Source organism: Ischnura elegans, chromosome 7, assembly GCF_921293095.1.
Source record: "Ischnura elegans chromosome 7, ioIscEleg1.1, whole genome shotgun sequence".
NCBI classification, from domain to species: Eukaryota; Metazoa; Arthropoda; class Insecta; order Odonata; family Coenagrionidae; genus Ischnura; species Ischnura elegans.
The window spans coordinates 54788668-54807397 of record NC_060252.1 but is presented as its reverse complement, the minus strand read 5'-3'; the positions used below and the strand labels follow the sequence as shown (position 1 = coordinate 54807397).

The 18730-nt window shown below is 36.9% G+C and overlaps 2 protein-coding genes across 4 annotated transcripts; both read right to left on the bottom strand.

Moving 5' to 3' along the window:
- Positions 1-2721: 2721 nt before the first annotated feature.
- LOC124162678 (dTTP/UTP pyrophosphatase) lies at positions 2722-8100 on the bottom strand. The gene is made up of 4 exons (XM_046539277.1): positions 7830-8100; positions 7457-7698; positions 5824-5970; positions 2722-3185 (listed from the first exon to the last, which is right to left on the bottom strand). The coding sequence occupies exons 1-4, from the start codon at positions 7917-7919 to the stop codon at positions 3047-3049; spliced, it is 618 nt and encodes a 205-aa protein (XP_046395233.1). The 5' UTR covers positions 7920-8100; the 3' UTR covers positions 2722-3046.
- Positions 8101-9919: 1819 nt separating this feature from the next.
- LOC124162061 (synaptonemal complex protein 3-like) lies at positions 9920-11786 on the bottom strand. Of its 3 annotated transcripts, none has more exons than XM_046538412.1 (5): positions 11705-11786; positions 11238-11584; positions 11010-11155; positions 10806-10919; positions 9920-10688 (listed from the first exon to the last, which is right to left on the bottom strand). In XM_046538412.1, the coding sequence occupies exons 2-5, from the start codon at positions 11524-11526 to the stop codon at positions 10527-10529; spliced, it is 711 nt and encodes a 236-aa protein (XP_046394368.1). In that variant the 5' UTR covers positions 11527-11584; positions 11705-11786; the 3' UTR covers positions 9920-10526. The 3 variants fall into 3 exon arrangements, with proteins under 3 accessions (XP_046394368.1, XP_046394367.1, XP_046394365.1); XM_046538411.1 differs by having other exon boundaries at positions 11686-11757; XM_046538409.1 differs by lacking the exon at positions 11705-11786 and having other exon boundaries at positions 11238-11696.
- Between the last annotated feature and the right edge of the window lie 6944 nt (positions 11787-18730).

Genomic DNA, 18730 nt, shown 5'->3' with positions numbered 1-18730 from the left:
TTTTACGCACGGAAAACATAGACAATTCAGTTAAAGAAAAACAGCTTGGAGTAATACTACATGAAACAGTTTAACTTTTATGCAATTAACACACTTTATGAATATCATTTCCAAAAATAATGTCTAGCCTTATTTAATACAACGTAAAAGACGAGTAACTTGAAAAATAAAAACATTACATACTGCTGTAACTGAATGAACTGCCGCCTTGAAGGCACCCCTAGGCACATGCCTATTTTGCCTTACGGTGAATCCTGCCCTACTTCTACCTTTGCTTTCAGCATGCAGGACTGTCCTTGTCAAATCTTTGCAAAGTTTAGGTAGACACAATCAGCCTGGCATAAGCTTGCAAATAAAGTGGTGATAAATTCATGGAACACCATGAGATACGTTGTGGTAGATCTCATATAATTAATAATCGATTATACGAGATCTGCCACAATCTGGATTAAAATCAATCCATGCTACTTGAGGCAGCTACAAATGCTGAATTGTAAATACATGATTCGAATTAAATGCTCTCAAAATATTTACCAGTAAGGGAGAATAGGGTAGTTTCCTTCATCAAAGAAAACGAAAGGCATTGATTGCGATTCGTTACCCACCATTAGTGTATTCATAATACACAAATTATTTGGTTTTTGAAATACCGGTTTAGACGAATGGTAAGGGTCAAATTTTATCCTCATTTGAAAAAGGCCAGATTGGCGCCCATGCGATTCCACTCCACGTGACGTCACAGGGACCTAGTTTCTACACGAGAGGATAGGAGTTATACATCGTCTGAGGTTACCAATGCATGCATGAGGCACAGAGCTCAGGGAAACATGTCTTAATAATCATCTACTAAAACTGGCTAAGGTCGGAAAGTTTTCTTCGTTTGATAAGGTATTAATAAACCTTTTTTAAGCCAAGCGCTACCATTCAGCAAGGTACTCAGCTACCCGCTGGCAGCCTGCGACGTATCAGCGCTAAGCCTCGCCTCAAGGTCACCTCACCGGGCGGGAGGGGGAACCAGAAATACGACGTACGGAGATATTTCCCGGCATTCATACTTGAGCGTCGCGTTTTCGCGCGCTTGAAAATTTTCACTTTTCATTTAATCGCAAAAAATAGATATTGTCATTTAAAAATCTAAAAGCGTGAAATACGTACTCCAGGAGTAATAATCTTTCGATTAAGGCAATAAAAAAATAATAGGAAACCACCCTATTACAATTGGCAGGTAGATAGTTGATAACATTTTTCTTAGCAGAGTTCAGATAGTGGCAGTGGCGTAACTATGGGGGGATGAGGGGATTTATCCCTCCCCAAAGTCTCAAAGAAATCAAAAAAATATTTTAAAATCATGTCTGGATTTAACATATAATAACTGCATCTGCTTAAAGTTAAATTTTAAGTGCCAAAATGATGAAAAATGCATTTTAAGGCATATTATTTTTCAATATATATTCTGAACATTACGTTTCATGGGGGGGAAGGGTAGCCCCCACTAACCTCCCTAATCCCCCCAGAGCATATTCATAGTTAAGCCACTGGATAGCTACAGCACAGTTCTCACATGTGGGATATCATCAGGCTCAGAATTCGTTCTAGTGTCAAGGGATTAAAACAGTTTTATGAATGTTTACAGCAGAAAATTGTCAGATAGAGATGTTTTGGGTACAGCCAAAATTAATGACTAATGCAAACTCGTACGCACATTGCAGTGATTAAACATGATCTCCCAAACTTACAATCCCAATGTCTGCAAGAAGACGTAAGCTCCTTGAATATCTTCAGAAAGCCCAATTCCACCAGCAGAAAAGAAATTTTTCAATTGATGCACCTTTAATTCCTTTTTAAAAGCATTAATTTCTGGTCAATATCAAATTATAATGCAGGCGTGAATGTACACCATCTCCCATAGAATCCATATGCTCTCATCTCTGACTACACTTTCCTGTTAAAATAATTTGAAGCAGTGTTGCCGCACTGATTTTTTTTGCATTTCTTTACAATCAGTATGAGCCTTCTTTTTTCCACACCATGCCAAAATTCCATTTCAGCTGAAATATTTTCATTTTGTAAAGTGATTCATATGTTTGATACATATTTGGTCGCTGATTTTGTCAACATTAGTGAAATTTGAAGCCTCCACAATGGGGAAAAGGTTATAATGGTGAGAGAAATGCTCAGCTGCTTGCAGAAAATTTTGGTGCTTGTAGACTGTAACTAATTAAATAGCTTTGTAGCAGTTATTTAATGTAGGCATTCTTTGCCTCAACCTAATTCAAATATTAATTTACTTGCATAATTCACATTCATTAAATGGTATGTCAAAAATCCTATCCATTTTTGACGTCAAACAGCAAAATAAACTATGCAAACAATGTAACAAGGCCTGGTGGCATCAGCAGCTAACCAGTTGGCATATTTTTACTTGTTCCAAGTTAATACAAACTCAACGGGTACATTTATTTATAGTATGCAACAAAAATGTTCCATGCCAGAGTCGATGCCTATTTAAAGGGTTCTCTGATAAGTAATTCATCACCAAACATTGGCCTTTACAAATACGAATAAGCTTATGTATTGCGCCACAGTAAAACTAATTATGGTATGGAAACAATGAGTATTATCTTCTAAAGTTAATATGATCCGACAAAAAACTTTTAAGGAATTGAAAACCATAATCATCTTTTGTTTATTGAAATATGCATTAGATAAAAAAACTCGTAAGGCATATGAAAAACCTTTAATATATGTATCAAAGAAGACACACTTATCCTTGTTTACTCCAAAGAGTAGGAATTATCAATGATACATTATACCCGTAGATAGTAATTCATGGTAGAATAAATAAATCATACACAAGAAGAAGAATTTAAAATACCTGCACATTTTTTTCCAACTTAATGGCCAGGTCACTTGCATTTCATTAAAAAGGTCATTTAGAAAAAAGACATTATTGCCTCAAGTAAAATTCTTGTATTATTCATTTCCTTCTTATCTGCATGCCGTTTTGGAGAAGAACATGCACAATCTGATACGATGATACAGCCTCTTAATGTTCAGAGTATATGTTTAATAAATGCTGACATAATCGATGAAGCGGCAGTCCAACTACGTTATAGTAGTCACCATTAATTTTTTCTATTAAACTTCCACCAATACCCTGGATTCCATAACCGCCAGCTTTGTCCCTGAAATGAAAGAGACTAATTAAGTAAAACACCTAATAATTGAATTACTTAAAAAACATGTGCGTAGGTGGACAATTGAAGACAATGGGCAGATTTTGGGAGAGGGGAGCATGTGACCCTCCAGATGCTAAAAATATAGACAAAATTTTTAATACAGTTATCATTACAATCTTTTTTATTTCATAATAGAGCCTCAATCATTTAATTTCATATTAATAACTTTCATATTAAAAGACAGAATATTTTGTACAGTAATTTTTGTATCTTGCTTTTAATCTCAAGTATGAGAAGATTGATTGCCAGTCAGACTCTTGTGCCCACACCCCGCCAGAAAAAATTCCTGGATCTGCCCTTGAGTGGAGATAAGAAAAGATAATAACCCTTTAACCTTTTCTCGTAAGAATAACCCTCTCTCTCCAGAATGCTACTTGTCACATGCAGCAGAAAAGTGAAGGCCTAAGTATGTGGGAAAATAAACTCTATTGCTTCCTAGAAAAAGAGATACTTCTCTACAGAAGTACTGGTAAAAAGTATGACTCACTAATGGCCTGGAGTTAAGACGATCCTTCCAAGAAGGAGTTAGGGGTACGGAAAAGGGAAAATTTGTCCAGGGCACGCTACAGGGAGAAGGAAAAGGTATGTTCACAGCAGCCTACTGTGCAATCGTACCAGGTACATTCATGGTAGTGAAAGGGTTAACTGCCATCAGAAACAAGAGTTTATCATAAAAGAAAAATTGAACAAGGAAACGTATACATATTATACAGTTCTTATCCTCTAAGGTGGGAAAATATAAAAATGTATGCACCAATGACAGCTGCTATTAAGGGATTCTGTCTAACAAGTAAATAATCTTATAAGCCTAATAACAAGAATTTAACCAGTTTTAACCATGAAATCATGTTAAAGCTGGAAAACTTAAGTACGTACCTCTAAAGAGGTAATAATAAATTACAATTTTTTTAATTCTTGACCATAGCCATATCTTTAGTTAATTAATTTAATATCCTTAGGGCCTATTCTATGATTAAAAATTCATTTGTTACAACATGGTGACTCGAGATGTATTTAAAGAACCATTTCACATCAATAAAAAAAACTTAAAAATGAATATGATGGATAAATTTTACAGAAAAGTTTGCAACACTCACAAAATTAACAATTAATTATTGACTAAACTTTCATAATGATAAATAATTAATACAAGCACAAGAGGCGATGAAGATTATTACAAATTTTCGAGGATTTATTTCCATGCTGGATCTTAAAAGGACTTGTACAACTAAAATAATATGACATGGAAGATGGGACAATGATCAATTTTTTTTGTTATCCCCAAATTTGGGACACAATAAAAGGTTGGAGCACTATATCTGAGTAAGGTATAGTAGAGGACTTTGAAATATCACCCTCTTCAGTAAACACATGAATGCATCATATGTACCATGTGAAATGAGGAATTTAAACATACATATATGTATGAGGGGAGTAAAATTGGTTACACATCAAAATGAAAAACAACATTAAAATATTCATTACTTTACTAACAAAGAATGGTCACTGAGATTCCCTTGAATACTTTTTCTTGGCATCTAAATGCACAACAATAGTTTACCATTCGCTAAGATTATGCCAGTCACGTAACATAATACTAAGTTACTTTTGAAATGCTTGAGGTATGCTGGGACAAAAGCAGTGATATTACCCACCCTATCTATTCCTTTCTAAAAGAGCACAATAGGCAAAATATCATTTTTGCCCATAAGTTGGACTATAATGCTGCTAAAATGCAATGCCAAAACAGCCAGAATATATATGTTCCTAAGATTGCTGAGAAATTGACTTTGCTTCATTGCAAATGTAGCTATGCATAGTTAAATGCAGTGGCTTAACAATGGGGGGGGGGAGGGGATATCAATCAATCTATCAGTTTAATTGTCATTAAATGATGTAAATCACAAAAGACATTGTCAAAAGATACAGATAGATCCCCCAGCTCCCAAAGCCTCAGAGAAATAAAAAGTTATTTAAAACTGTTGTCTAGTTTTGAAATTTAATAACTGCATCTGCTTAAAGGTAAATGTATAGTGCCAAAATGATGTAAAATGTATATCCAGGCATGCCATTTTTCAAAAATGTTCCCAGAACCCCTGTTGTCTGTGGGAGGGTTGCCGTCCCATCCCCCATAAGCTATATTCCTAGTTACCCCACTGCTTAAATTACAAACATATTTACAAGACACATGAGCTATGCACAGCAACTTTCAAAGCAACCATGAGTTCCGTTCCATTCTCTACCTCTCCAAATGTTTAAAATCACCTTAGGGATATGATCACAAACAAATAACAAAACTTCAACCATAGAAGGCATTGATGGTAGAATTTATAGAGAATAATACATAATAATTAAATAAATTATATTAGGGAAATAGAAATAAAATAGCTTCACATGTGGGTCACAGAACTTTCAAAATTGCAACTCGAATAAAAGATGAGTTTAACGAGATCTAATAATTTGAGAAATCATTTTTTGTAGCTTACATAACTATTAATGAATGGGAATCAAAATTCATCAGCATGTTTTCAAACAATAATCATGACTGTAGATAATATTACGAATGCCATGATTAGGAACTTACAATGGTTCACCAGTCTTGATGTATTCTCTGATGACATGATCACTGACATTTGCCATATAAACTTCCGTTGATTCATGGAATTTGATAATTTTCTCGCCAGCTAAGCAAACAACCCCAGTATGCACACTGTGTGAAGTACCAATCAACCTGGAATAGCATACAACAGTAAAGTTAGTTTTTAAAGTATTAAGGAAATAAAAATCTATGTGCATGTGAGGTTTATTTCAACAATCCTAAGATTGGTTTGACGCAGCTCTCCATTTCTCTCTCCTATCCGCTAATCTCTTCATAGCTACATATTTATTCTCTTTTACATCCTTTATAACCTGTCCGATATAACTCATTCGGGGCCGTCCCTTGCCCTTTTTCCCTTCCACTTGTCCTTCAACGATTGTCTTCATCAGACCATCGTGCCTCAAAATGTGGCCAACTAAGTTGTCCCTTCTTCTGCTTAATGTTTTTAGGAGGCTTCTCTAGGAAAATGAAATCAATGACAGCAATTCAGCCTTTCATTACTACCTAAAAGCAGAGAAGTAATGTAACAATTACATGTAAGATAATTTACACTTGCAATCATTACCATCTAAAAAGTAGCAATAATTACTTGTAATCCTAATAATTTGTTTCTAGAAGAAATACATAGTTTATTTACCTATACCGTGATCCCACTGTGTCTAGACTAAAAATGTTGAGAGAACATGTAAGGTTATCCATAACAACTACCTCACAGAGGTTTCTCTGTTGCTATCTTAAGGGATATGAGGACGACAACAGAATTTGATACAGAGTGAGTTAAGGGAGTGCACATGCAAATGCAAGCACAAGTCCAAGTCCCAACACTAAGAGAAGTTAGAGTTGTATTTAAGCCATTCTCTAAAAAAATTATAATGGGAAATGCCCATTTCTCCTGCATGGTATTCCCCAAACCCAGGCCATAATATGAAACCTTCCCCACAAATTTTATGCTGAAACTGCACCTGAAATGCACTCTTTTGGATTATTTCCAATGTTTTCATCATGAAAGCCATGAATGAAATCAAAGAAGATAGATATCTAAAGTGAATATCCACACCAAAAATCAGTAAATTGCTGCAGTTTGATGGTGATATAGCTGAGACAGAAAGGTATCTGAATAAGATTCTAGTACTCAAGGGAAGGACAAAGGCTTACAATAAACTGTACGTCAAAATGAAGAAGAATAAAATATTATTCTGTAACATAAGAGTTCAAGAGGCTTAAGTTCAATTAGGATAACTAACTGGGGTGAAAGCGTTCTGTTCCTAACCAATCCCAGGATTGTTTACAAAGAATGATAATTTAATAAGTCCTATGATTTTTTTTTAAAGAAATCCAATCCAAAAAATCTCTATGAAATACAGAATAACTTGAGGACTACAAAGGTAGTGGTAGCCTTAGGGGCAGAGGGTTACATTGACAAGTATTGAGGTTCACTACACTCAAGAGGGACAGTGATCAAGTTGGCCCATTAATTTCCAGAATTATTTACAGTGGTCATGAATACTTAAAGGTCAATTATAACCTACTGAACATCCACTCAGAAAAAATACAAAATTCATGAATTTGCTGATGAATGTTATCACTGTAAAAGGTTCGAAAAAAAACCTTTACTCACTGTTTCAACATTTCAAAAGCTCTGTCTGGCTCAAGGGGCTTTCCATACATCTTCCCCTTGCAAACGACCACAGTGTCCATAGCAATTATCAAATCCGGTTTTCGCGTGTCTTTAGATGTTTTCTCTAACACATCTTTTGCTTTGTGAAGAGCAGTGTCGATGGCAAACTCGTACGGATGAGAGTAGCATTCAGGATTAAGATTTTCCTCAAAACTTGAAGTCACCACTTCGAAATTCAGCTTCTACGAATTTTAAATGGGAAAATAGTACATATTTACTAAATATAAGACATAATTATCAGTCGATGAAACACTGAAAGGTTACAACATAAATGAATTCACGGAGATAACACACAGTGGCTTAATTTAATTACCACTTGGTTAAGGATGTCCTTCCTTCTCGGGGACGCACTGGCGAGAATAATTCTTTTACTGTCCAAAACATTTTTAATTGCTTGCAGCATGATGAAATAAAAAGAACGGGAATCCCACTCGCAGAAGACCTTAATTCAATTCTCACCACATCGAAGGCTTTAGGACACTGAAAAGCAAAATTTCAGGCTCTTATCACTCGTAACAAGACTGAATTTCCAGGTTTTTCCGACTATCCACACACGATTGCATTCCCCATGCATCAATTGAACGTAAGCATGCTTCGTACGTTTGCTGTGATTTGAAGCAAAAGCAAGCTGCGGAAACAACCGTCTGCAAATATCGCTTCTCAACTGTCATCATTTCGCATGCGCGGTGTTTGAATGGTTTGAAATATAGTTCGAAGAAAACAGAGGTTTAAAGTGATTTAATGTGTTTCACACATTCACGTTTACATAAAGCAAAGTGAAATAAAAGACGATTTATTATCAACAATCATAATATCTCGTTAAAGCAGTGATGCTCGAGCTGGATGAAATCTTTTAGAACTGAATTTAACACTCAAAACTGTTTTGCGATTTTATACCAGAAGATACTAGCCTTTTCACTGATTATGCGGAAATTTTCGTTAAAGAGGCTGATTTATATTTGATACAGGCAAAATTGCACCTCTGAGACCGTGACAGAAAAATTGGCATAAATATCGTTGCCCAGTATTTCATCTGCATGGAGGAAACTCTCATCTTCTTTGTGACATTAATTTCCTTGTCTTTTGATGTGCCCACTTCACTTTCTTGCTGGAGATAGTAAATCGTAATTTTCCGCTTCTATATATATATTAATTTCTTGATCATTTCCATTTAGTTTAAGAATTTGCATTGAATCCAATCCAAAGGAAAATTATGGGATGGTATAAATTGTATGTTCCCTCTCCCAGATTTCATTTGCACCACCACTTTGTAGCTGAGTTTGGCATTTTATCGATGAAACTAATATCCAGACTATAATTCCAAACCATGGCATTAAAATTCCCATATTATAAGACTTAAAACTCTTAGTCATTTCACTATGTATTTCAGTTCAAGGGCTATTCCCTATGAGCTGGTGCTTGCACATTTTTCCCCCTTAATTTCCAAACTCATCATCATCTGCATCCCGAAAAATTTCTGTTTCTATATTTCCCAACTACATGCATATTTCCATGCAGAGCATACCCAAGAGAAGTTGCTATCATTCTGACTTCCCATCTTGCTGATATGTACTGTTCCATTAAGTTTCAACCTTGAAAAGCAACCGCATTAATTGCTTCAACACCAGAACTCTCTACCTGGAGCTGGATTAGCTTTCATGCACGTGATTATAATTGTGCACCATTGCAATGAGTAACAGGTTAGAAATAGCTAGTATGTGTGCCAAGCCTTAAATTTCTTTTCAATTATACAATAAATTAGGACAGTGTATGTACACTAATTCGAGGCATGATTTTAAAAACTGATTCAAACATGCTGTTTGAGATAGGTCTACCATTCTATCACAGTATATATACAGGTTTTGGAAGAATCAAGCTCCTGTTTATGCAATACATCTATCTAAATACTCCTCTCTTTGCTTTTTCATCTCAGACATTGCATTTATGTATGTGGACATATTCGAATATTTTTTGGCAAAATTCCTAAGCTATATGAGCAGACTATCACACAATCAATGCCTTGAAAATGCCAGAAATCCCTGCATTCTGGCAAATGTAATATTGCTGTGTTCAGTAATAACACAAGGGTACACACCCAACATATACATTATCAACTAGGGAGGCTAGAAATTACAGGTGTTACATCCTTCTTCGTACTAATTAGCAATCCACATGCTTCTCCCTCCTTTTTGTGTTTTAAGAAAAATCTCTCGCTTATCTTAAGGGAACTAATGAATGGGTCCCACATACCATGAGAAATTCCTTGTATTCATGGCCATTTCTTTTGCCCTGAAGAGTCCCTTTGGCAGATAGAGTCGACTTGGTCACCTTGGATCAGATTTAAATGGGTTGGAAAAGAAAGCTGATTGAGACAATGTTGATGGGAAGATGAGTTAAAAAAAATTATTTCACAATTGGAACAACGTCCAATTTATTATATGAAAGAAACGACCTACTTACACCCTCCGCAAGTGCTCCAATACATTTTTATAAGAAATGTTTAATTATTACATTTAATCAAAAATGGAAATATATATTTTAACAGTATATAATATTATTAGGTTGACAAACTTAAAATATTCATTTATAATTATTTCATTAATTATATATGATAGATACACAAATAATAATTATTGCTCCTAGTAATATTGACTTGACACAAATCAAATTTCCTCCTGCTTTGAGGACTCGAAATATTCAACAGTAAAAATTCAACGTCAGAGTTAATTAAAGAACTTTGCTGGAAAAATAAACAAGGTAGGGTAAATAATGGCCCTTATGAACATTTCTCTTTTAGAACAGAATTTCTAAAGCTCAACAAATCCTGCCGCTCAACAATAGCTTTACACGAGAGTAAGAAAAGAAATGATTCAGAGGACATGTTAATGCTCAGCAAGGATCATGTGCCTTGAGCATAAGGTATGTAAAACAAATAGCCAACACAAAGAATTCATCAATTCCTCTAGAGTGGCTGAATAAATACAAAATATATAATGGACATTAATTTCCTTTATGAAAATAACAGTGTCTGCACTGATTTCCTAACTTCCAGCAAATCCTGCTGCTGAGTTTCCATTAAAATTTTCTTTTGTAGCAACAGTAATTCAGTCTTCATTTCCTGATTAGCAGTTTCATTGATGCGTGAGAAGTTTTCTTCAAGATTCTTCACATTCTGTAACAAATGTCATATCATGCTTAGCCCAAAATTAATCATTTCCAACAAAATATCCTCCATATTTGCCAATTATATGATTTACACTGTATTTCATTTCTATCACAATCTATTAACCTTTATAAATGATTCATGCACAATCCGAAGCTGTGACATTCTTTTGACATTTGATGCATTCACTTGCTGCTGGACTTTAATATTTTGGAGTAGAATATTATTAATCTTTTCAGCCTAAAAGAAATATTGTCATGTTAAATATCTGACGCCTCATGAGAAAACAATTTTAATAAATTTGGAACATAATCTTTCACGACAAGTTACCCTCTCATTTTGATGATTCAAATCATCTTCCCATTGCTTAATATGTTCTTGGACCTGACGATTAAACATTTCAACTGTGGCACTCCTCTTCTTATGTTGCTCACTCCATACTTTTGTCATTTTGCTGAGATTGATGTTTATTGCGGCTGCGAAATAAAAATTGAAAGGCATACAAAATACCATAAAATAAATAAGTAAAATGAGCTAACTTAAAGTATCCATAGGTACCATCGGTGAATTTCTCCATTTTCCTCTTCTTAGCAGACACCGATTTTGTCATGTCATTGCCAAGTAATCGCAGCATTTTACTCATTTCATTTTCGGGGTCGATGTTTGATAAATCTTCCCCTGTATTACTGTCCCCTTGGTCTTTGTTACGTTCCGTAGGCTCAAGCGATAATGATCCCTCTTTTTTAGGGGAATCGTTCAAAATCAGATCTTCGTCTTCAATGCTCTCACCCGAGCTGGGAATATTGGCCTCACACCTCTTTCTACGATTACCTCGGGCGCGAGGCATGCTTCTTCAGTGATGTTTTTAACAATACCCGAATTCTTGAACGGCAAGATGCTTGTTTCTATTGCAAAAAATAAAACGTAACACAATAACGCAATCGCTCAATCAAAAAATACAAATCAAATATGTGAACACACGTCGTGTACAATGACGTTAACACACACTAATTTAAATCAGTAACCAGATTTAACAGAGTCAACGGTAACTCAGCAACCAGGCAGACGAAGACGGCTGATTGGCGCTAACAGATTGTAAATAGAGGAACGCACTACGTTACTCAAATGCAACAAGGGCAACTGAAGGCAGTGAAATAGCACTTGTCATTAAAATAGTTTAGAAGTTAATTTTTAAGAGAAAATGTTATTGAATTTAATAATGTAAGCATTTCGCATTCTTCGCCTCCATTCTCAACTCCTCGACATCGGCTATGCGTCGCTCCAGCCTCTTTGGAAATGTTGGCTGTGCAGTAGCAGGTGGTTGAGGAGGTTGAAGGCCTCATAAATGGTGGTTATTTAATGGCCATGGTAACAAGTCACGCGTAATGTGGGCTCTGTGGGCTATTTACGGGAGATTTTACTTTTCGTTTCCGTATTAGCGACTGGTTAACCCCGCGCATAACTGATGCAATCGGCGGAATTTATTTGCATGCGATAATTGCAATATTTAAAGTTGATTAAAAAATCTCGTATGCAAGGGCAAGCGAGAAGGATATTGTAAAAAAATCGCAAAATAATGTTAAGCTCGAGGCTGATGCTCTAATAGGGAACTTGCATATATTTCAGATATAATCAATAGCCCCAAAATTATATAAAAACATATGTTTGCATACCTCGGTGAAAGTTTTTTTATTATTTTATGACGTGGTTTGCGATATTTAATGCATCAAAGTTCACGAGAATTTTCAAATGCAAGTGAGAAGCGAAAACGCCCGATGATTGGCTGGTAGAAAAGTGACGTCATAGTTCAGTACGAGGCACGGCGGCACGGCCATAGTATAGGTTGCATACTTGAATACATGCGACGGCGTGGTTATGATTCATTTATTGAAGTGCATACTTATCGGAGTTGTTCATTGTGACTTCAGGGCTATTATTTGATCTATTTCTCCTCCATTGAAAGCGATAGATTGCGTAAAGATGAAGGCATATGGTTATTCTTAGGCTTTTCCTAGCAAGCTTCCTGTTACTGATTCCATCATGATAACAGGGTATTTTAGTGAAACTGTAGACTTCGTCGGCTCGGAAAGTCGATGCCGAGAAATGGAAAGGTAGCTGATGTGCATCTTTAATGTTTTATAGTTCATAACAAAGTGAGACTTGCGTATAATATTGGCGAAAGCGTATACTCATGTGAAATGTGTATTCTTTTGGCCGTCCGGTAGAGTCTTATGGTGAACTTATTTTCACCTCAAAGCTGTCGATGATACTTTCAACTTAAAAATACCTTGCCTGGAGGGCGACAGGAAGCCAGACTATTAATGTTTCAATTTAGTAGCGATAATATAGACGAACTTCTAACACAATCTACCATCTTGTGACTAAAAACCCCGAAGCCACTTACTATTCTGCAGAAAGAATCGGTCAATCGCACTTCGATCAATATAATAAACACAACGTCTTCAGGTGTTAATAAGTTACTTTTGAAATGAAATACTTCCTAAATTAGCATTAAAATGTGCATGTTTTCCAAACAGAGTCTTTAATACATATTGGGAGCTTTTCTCAGGATATATCTGAAACCTTCTCTAAAGGCGAGCTCATCGTCATTGCGATCGGTTGTCACTTAAAAATTCCGTATCGGAAATCCTAGAGGGATGACTTTCGACGATGACCGTGATCACCTGCACTCTCACTATCACTGGAACCCGTGGTGAAAATATCATCCCAATCCAATTTCTATTTGGTTTTAACTGGGGAAAGAGCAACATAGAACTGCACATTCTTTGGGCAACTTTGGGTTTGACTGGGTTTGACTTTCCCTCAAACACACCATTTCCTCTGTGGTGCACATCAGTCCTATCTTTATACGATGGCCTGAAAACCTTTAATTGGATCCTTGGTTTATCCTGACAACTAACTAAATGGAAATTGCTGATCCACACATGTCCATTCTTATCTCCATACTTTCCAAATCAAAGGCCGCGGAACATTCCTCTTGTGTCTCAACTTTTTTTTTGAAAAGCAAGCAACGGCGCAGAATAAAATCAATGAATGCTGCGATTCATTTTTTGTGACCACCTCTGGATTCCATTCTTTTTCCATGTACAACTTCCTTTATCTTTCGGGGTAAACTATGGGACAAGATAATGTTTAAATATTTTCATTAATTTATAACAAAATATAAGTTTTAAAAATACCCAAAAGCCATTTTATTAATCTGCACTGATGAGTGTAAATTAATGTGGAAGATGAATGCTGTAGACGTAGTAGTTTTCCTTAGGTTGAGTTGCAAATTTCATGAAGTTGACAAAACGGCTAATTTTTCGGTGCGCTGAGTCATTTATTGCACTGACCGTGTCTACATTTTTCAATTTTTTTGTAATAAAATAAATCAGAATTTAGGGTAAAATTTCCTTTAAAATGACGTATAGTTCATTATTATAGCATGCAGTGAAGCCAGGATATAAATTTGCAAAGTACAGCGGCACATCATTTTGACGCCGACAGTAGAAGAAAACGCTGTCTTCTTGGCTGGCACTCGAATGCATGAGGATCAACGTTGCTCTATATTTTCATATTTCCTCCCTTGATTTTAAACATCATGGAATTTTCTATGTCCTTCCGTAACTGAAATTGAACAAATGCCTTAATAATTTGAGTCCATCGTAACGATCGTAACCATCGAGAAACACCTATCTCGATTTTTGTTTTGAAGCTGAGTTTTTATTCTACGGCGGCCGAATTATCGAAAAATCTCAGTTTCAAGTTATTCAGTCAATGAAATATGGAAATAGTATTTATATTAAAGTTATCCTCGCTCACATAGCACACGGGTTTATCATTCCGTTTATTATACTCTTATTTTTCCGTAACGCTCATCCCGACAGACGGCATGCATCGAGGCTTTTCTTCTAATTTCCTCCGTGGGAATGCAGGCGATAATTTTTTCTGGGGTGTTATTGCACAGAGGAACAATGCATCACTTGTAATTTTTCCCTATTTCACCCACGTTCTCCTTTAAACGCAACGTGGCTCTTCCAAACCTGCAGTTACTGGGCTTGGATCTTGGACTCGTACTGAACTATGACGTCACAGCCAAAGATTAGTGGGGGCGGTATTTTTTAGCCCGCGAAACTCGGGCGACTTTTGGGAGTCATTTTCTAGGGTATAAACTGAATTTTAAGCGGAAAAAAGTATATTGCGGTACTAAGTGTTTACTGTAGTATATCAGCATACTGTTTATAAAAAGTATGCAATTTCCCTATTGTAAGCCACCTAGTGCGTTCACCGGGTTGCGGATGGTGGGCAAACAGGGGCTGTCTCGCCAGGGCGGCTGGTCGGCGATCTCCAAGGAATTAAATTTTATAAGCTGTGAAATTCTCACTTTTCATGGTATTTTTTTCTAATGAAATTATGATTTTATAAGTTAACTTTTATCTAGTTTTTAAGGACCAGAATAGCGTCAAAATCCGTTTCCAGGCATGTAATTTCCTTAAATTTTACGGGGTTTACGGGAGAGAACCCCCGAATCCCTCGGTAAGGAGGGCCCCATCAAGAGCTCTAGCCGAGGGCCCCAGATCACCCCCGACCGCCCCTGCGGGTATATCTCCAGATAAGGAGGTTAGCTTCGATCCTTGAATTACAATATCCGTGGCTGCGATATATGCGAGCATACTTTTCGAATATAGTTTCGAGTATACCTACTTTTCTAGGGGATCGGGTTGGAGTGGTGGCAAGAGTGTTGGCTTCCCACCCGGCGGGCTCGGGTTCAAATCCCGGCAGTAGCAGAGAATTTTCAGAGACTTCCCGATCCCTGCTTGAGTGTTGTGTGGAGGACACTTCAAGTGCAACACTCCGTCCGTCGGATGGGACGTTAAGCCGTGGTCACCTTGGCACCTTTTGCTAAGAGCAGGCTAATGCCGACGCCGGGTTTCTCTCCACCCTTCCTTCCATACCCTTCCCTCATGGCGCAAATGACCTCAGCTGTCGGTCGCCTCCACCAAATACCATACCATACCTACTTTTTTAGTCGTGGACAAAAAGCGACGGCATTCCGAGGAGGGGTGGGTGTGCCCATGAGTAAGATAGGCAATTATGAATCACATAGCCTATGGAGATTCCATGACTAGGCGACGGGATGCCACCAACAATTATATCGTACCTTCCTTGTCTCCCATTAGGGGACATACATTAATTACGTGAGGCGTTCGGGGGTTGAGGGGGTCAAGTCGATTTTCACCCAATCTCACGAGAGGGAGAGGGGGGTCCTGGTAAGTATCACGTAATTTTTTTCCGCAAGAAACAGTGTAAAATTGCGATTTTGGTAATATTAAATGCTAGTCTTAACTAATATTATTTAAAATTGTTAAACAAAATGTTTATTAAAACATCCGACGCAAGAAGCATAAATTACGGTCTCTATACTGAAAATACGCATTTTGAACGATCTCACGTGAGATTAGAGGGAAGGTGTCGAGTCACATCTCACGATATCTCACTAAGGGGGTAGAGGGGTCCAAAAATGGCCAAAATTATCTCTCGTAATTAATGGACGCCTCCTTATCCGGGGACCCGGGGGAGATGGTAGCAGCTCTTCTTCATATCGGTATAGGAATGGCATTGTAAAAGTGGAGACCACAGAGAGGTCAGTACAGCGACACTCATTTCAAAGCGGGTGTCGTAACAGTAGAGGATCTAGATTTGAACCAAGGAGTCTGGGGAATTCCTCCCAGCCGAAGGGGGATTCGGGAATATTGGAAATTTGAGATTTTTAAGGATAAATAACAGCTGTTTTGGGCTTATTCTTTGACAAAGAAAGACACAAATATTCTTTAACTTTAAAACTAATTAGCAATTCAATTCGAAATAGTGGGCAAATTTACCGGAAAATATAATTAAATATTTTTGTGCAAAGTGGTAACCTCCAAAAATGTCGATTTTATGTACTGTATGTTTTGACCCTATAGCCCCCTTTCTTCTCCCCCCCCATAGATCCGCCACTGCGTTGTAACATTTACTTTAACGACTGTTTTACTGCGATGTTGAAGGCAAACCACCGCATTATTATTCCGAGGAGTCGTAGCTATTCAATTAAAAAAATGTATATCAGACATGATGGAATTCTATCTGCCAAATTCCATGTCTTTACGTTCGTGGTTGCTTTCTTCTTCTGAATTTTCTTGATCTTCTTATCTTTTTTACGCGGCTTTTCTTAAATTGCTTCGTCCGTCGGTCTGTTTGATCGATGAAATCTTGTAATTGATTTTTATCCCAGCTTTCCGCCAATAAGAGGGGTAAATCTCAAAAATATCGGAAAACAGAAAAAAAACATAATGTATGAAGGGATTCAAAGTGAAGCTGGGTTGTTTTTTGTTATCATGTAGTCGTCAACATTGGCGTTGATAAATTTAACTTGCATTTCCTGTTATTACGTTACAAATTACAACACCTTGAATCAGTGGGCTCCCACCAGAATACCACCCTCATCCTAAATCCGATCCCAATAATAATCAGCGTTGTCATGGTTCCAGAAAGCGCCATCACGCCGTCCCGGCACTGTCAAATAACACTTATATCATTCAAATCAATAATTTTAAATTTGATTAAACATAGGCGTATACATTTTAAAATGTGCAGACTTAACTTGTAATAAAAACACACAGAGTAATATTTCACTTTTAAAAATTTAAGGAAAGTGCGTTCCTGCGCTGCTATTTTTCCCATGACACCACTGATGATAATCTAAAATTCACTCGTGTACGCATATGAGTACGTATGTCGTGCACCTTTGCGAGATATTGCATATCACCAAGGCGCTTCGATATCCGCTCCGATATCAGGGCGCTTTCTCCTAAAACAACGACCTTAATCCGCTCCTGAGACCGTCCCAGTCGGTAAGACAGTCCCAATCACCAGATTGAACTTCCGACTTCCTCTTCCATCCCCAGTAGAGCCTTAAACTAAAAATCTGATTCTCTTCCTAACCATTCCCAGCTTAACTACCATTGTTCCTGCTAACGCGGCTTTGAACATCCCCTCCTCGCATAGTACTCGCACCATCCAAATCCTCTGTGTTCTCCGTATCTCCTCTAGAAGCTTCTTATCCTCGCCCACCATGTCTTGCACTTCGTCGTTCCTCTTCCTCCCAGTCAATCTTCTCGATTCTCCCACTCGTACACATTTCGAACAAACTCCTGGTAAGACTCTTCGTTACCCTACGTTAACACTCCTTCATAACGATCCTCTATTGACCTATCCATAAGCACCTCCATTTCCAACGCAATTCTATTTGTGCACATCGCAATTCTCTCGCAGCATACTTATTCTCCCTGTATCCTCAACATTGCCCTGAAATTCCATGTCTTTACGTTCGTGGTTGCTTTCTTCTTCTGAATTTTCTTGATCTTCTTATCTTTTTTACGCGGCTTTTCTTAAATTGCTTCGTCCGTCGGTCTGTTTGATCGATGAAATCTTGTAATTGATTTTTATCCCACTTTCCATTGTTGGATCGGCTTGAAATTTTGCGCACATGATTGCCTCTGATGAAAATACAATATTCAATAATTAGGCATTTGAAATTTTGTTCCATTGTTCTCAAATTAATTCACTTGATTTCCAAATTCAAAATAGTTTAGAATATTTTCTATAGATGGGTTGGGTTATAAATGTTTTGGCTGAAATTTCTTTAACGCCCTTGGTTTAATCGATTACATGATTCACCATTAAAAGTTAAAAATAGTGAATGATTTTTTAAAAACACGGTCTTTCCAAAATCAGTATAAAATGCACCAAAAATTAAAAAATGCTTTTCATCACTCGTAGCTTAGGAGCTGATTACGTTTATAAATTAATATTGTGTTCCAGTGGGGTAGCCAGGAATTGCGTCCGGGGAAATTGCGTCCGTTTTTGAAAAACAGGGTGCTAAATGGAGGATGTTAAAATAATTTTAACACTTTTCATAATCGAAAAAACTTCATTTGTCAAATAAATCTTTTGTAAATTCATGATTTTTCAATATTTTCTTTTCTTTTATGAAGGAAACCAACTGT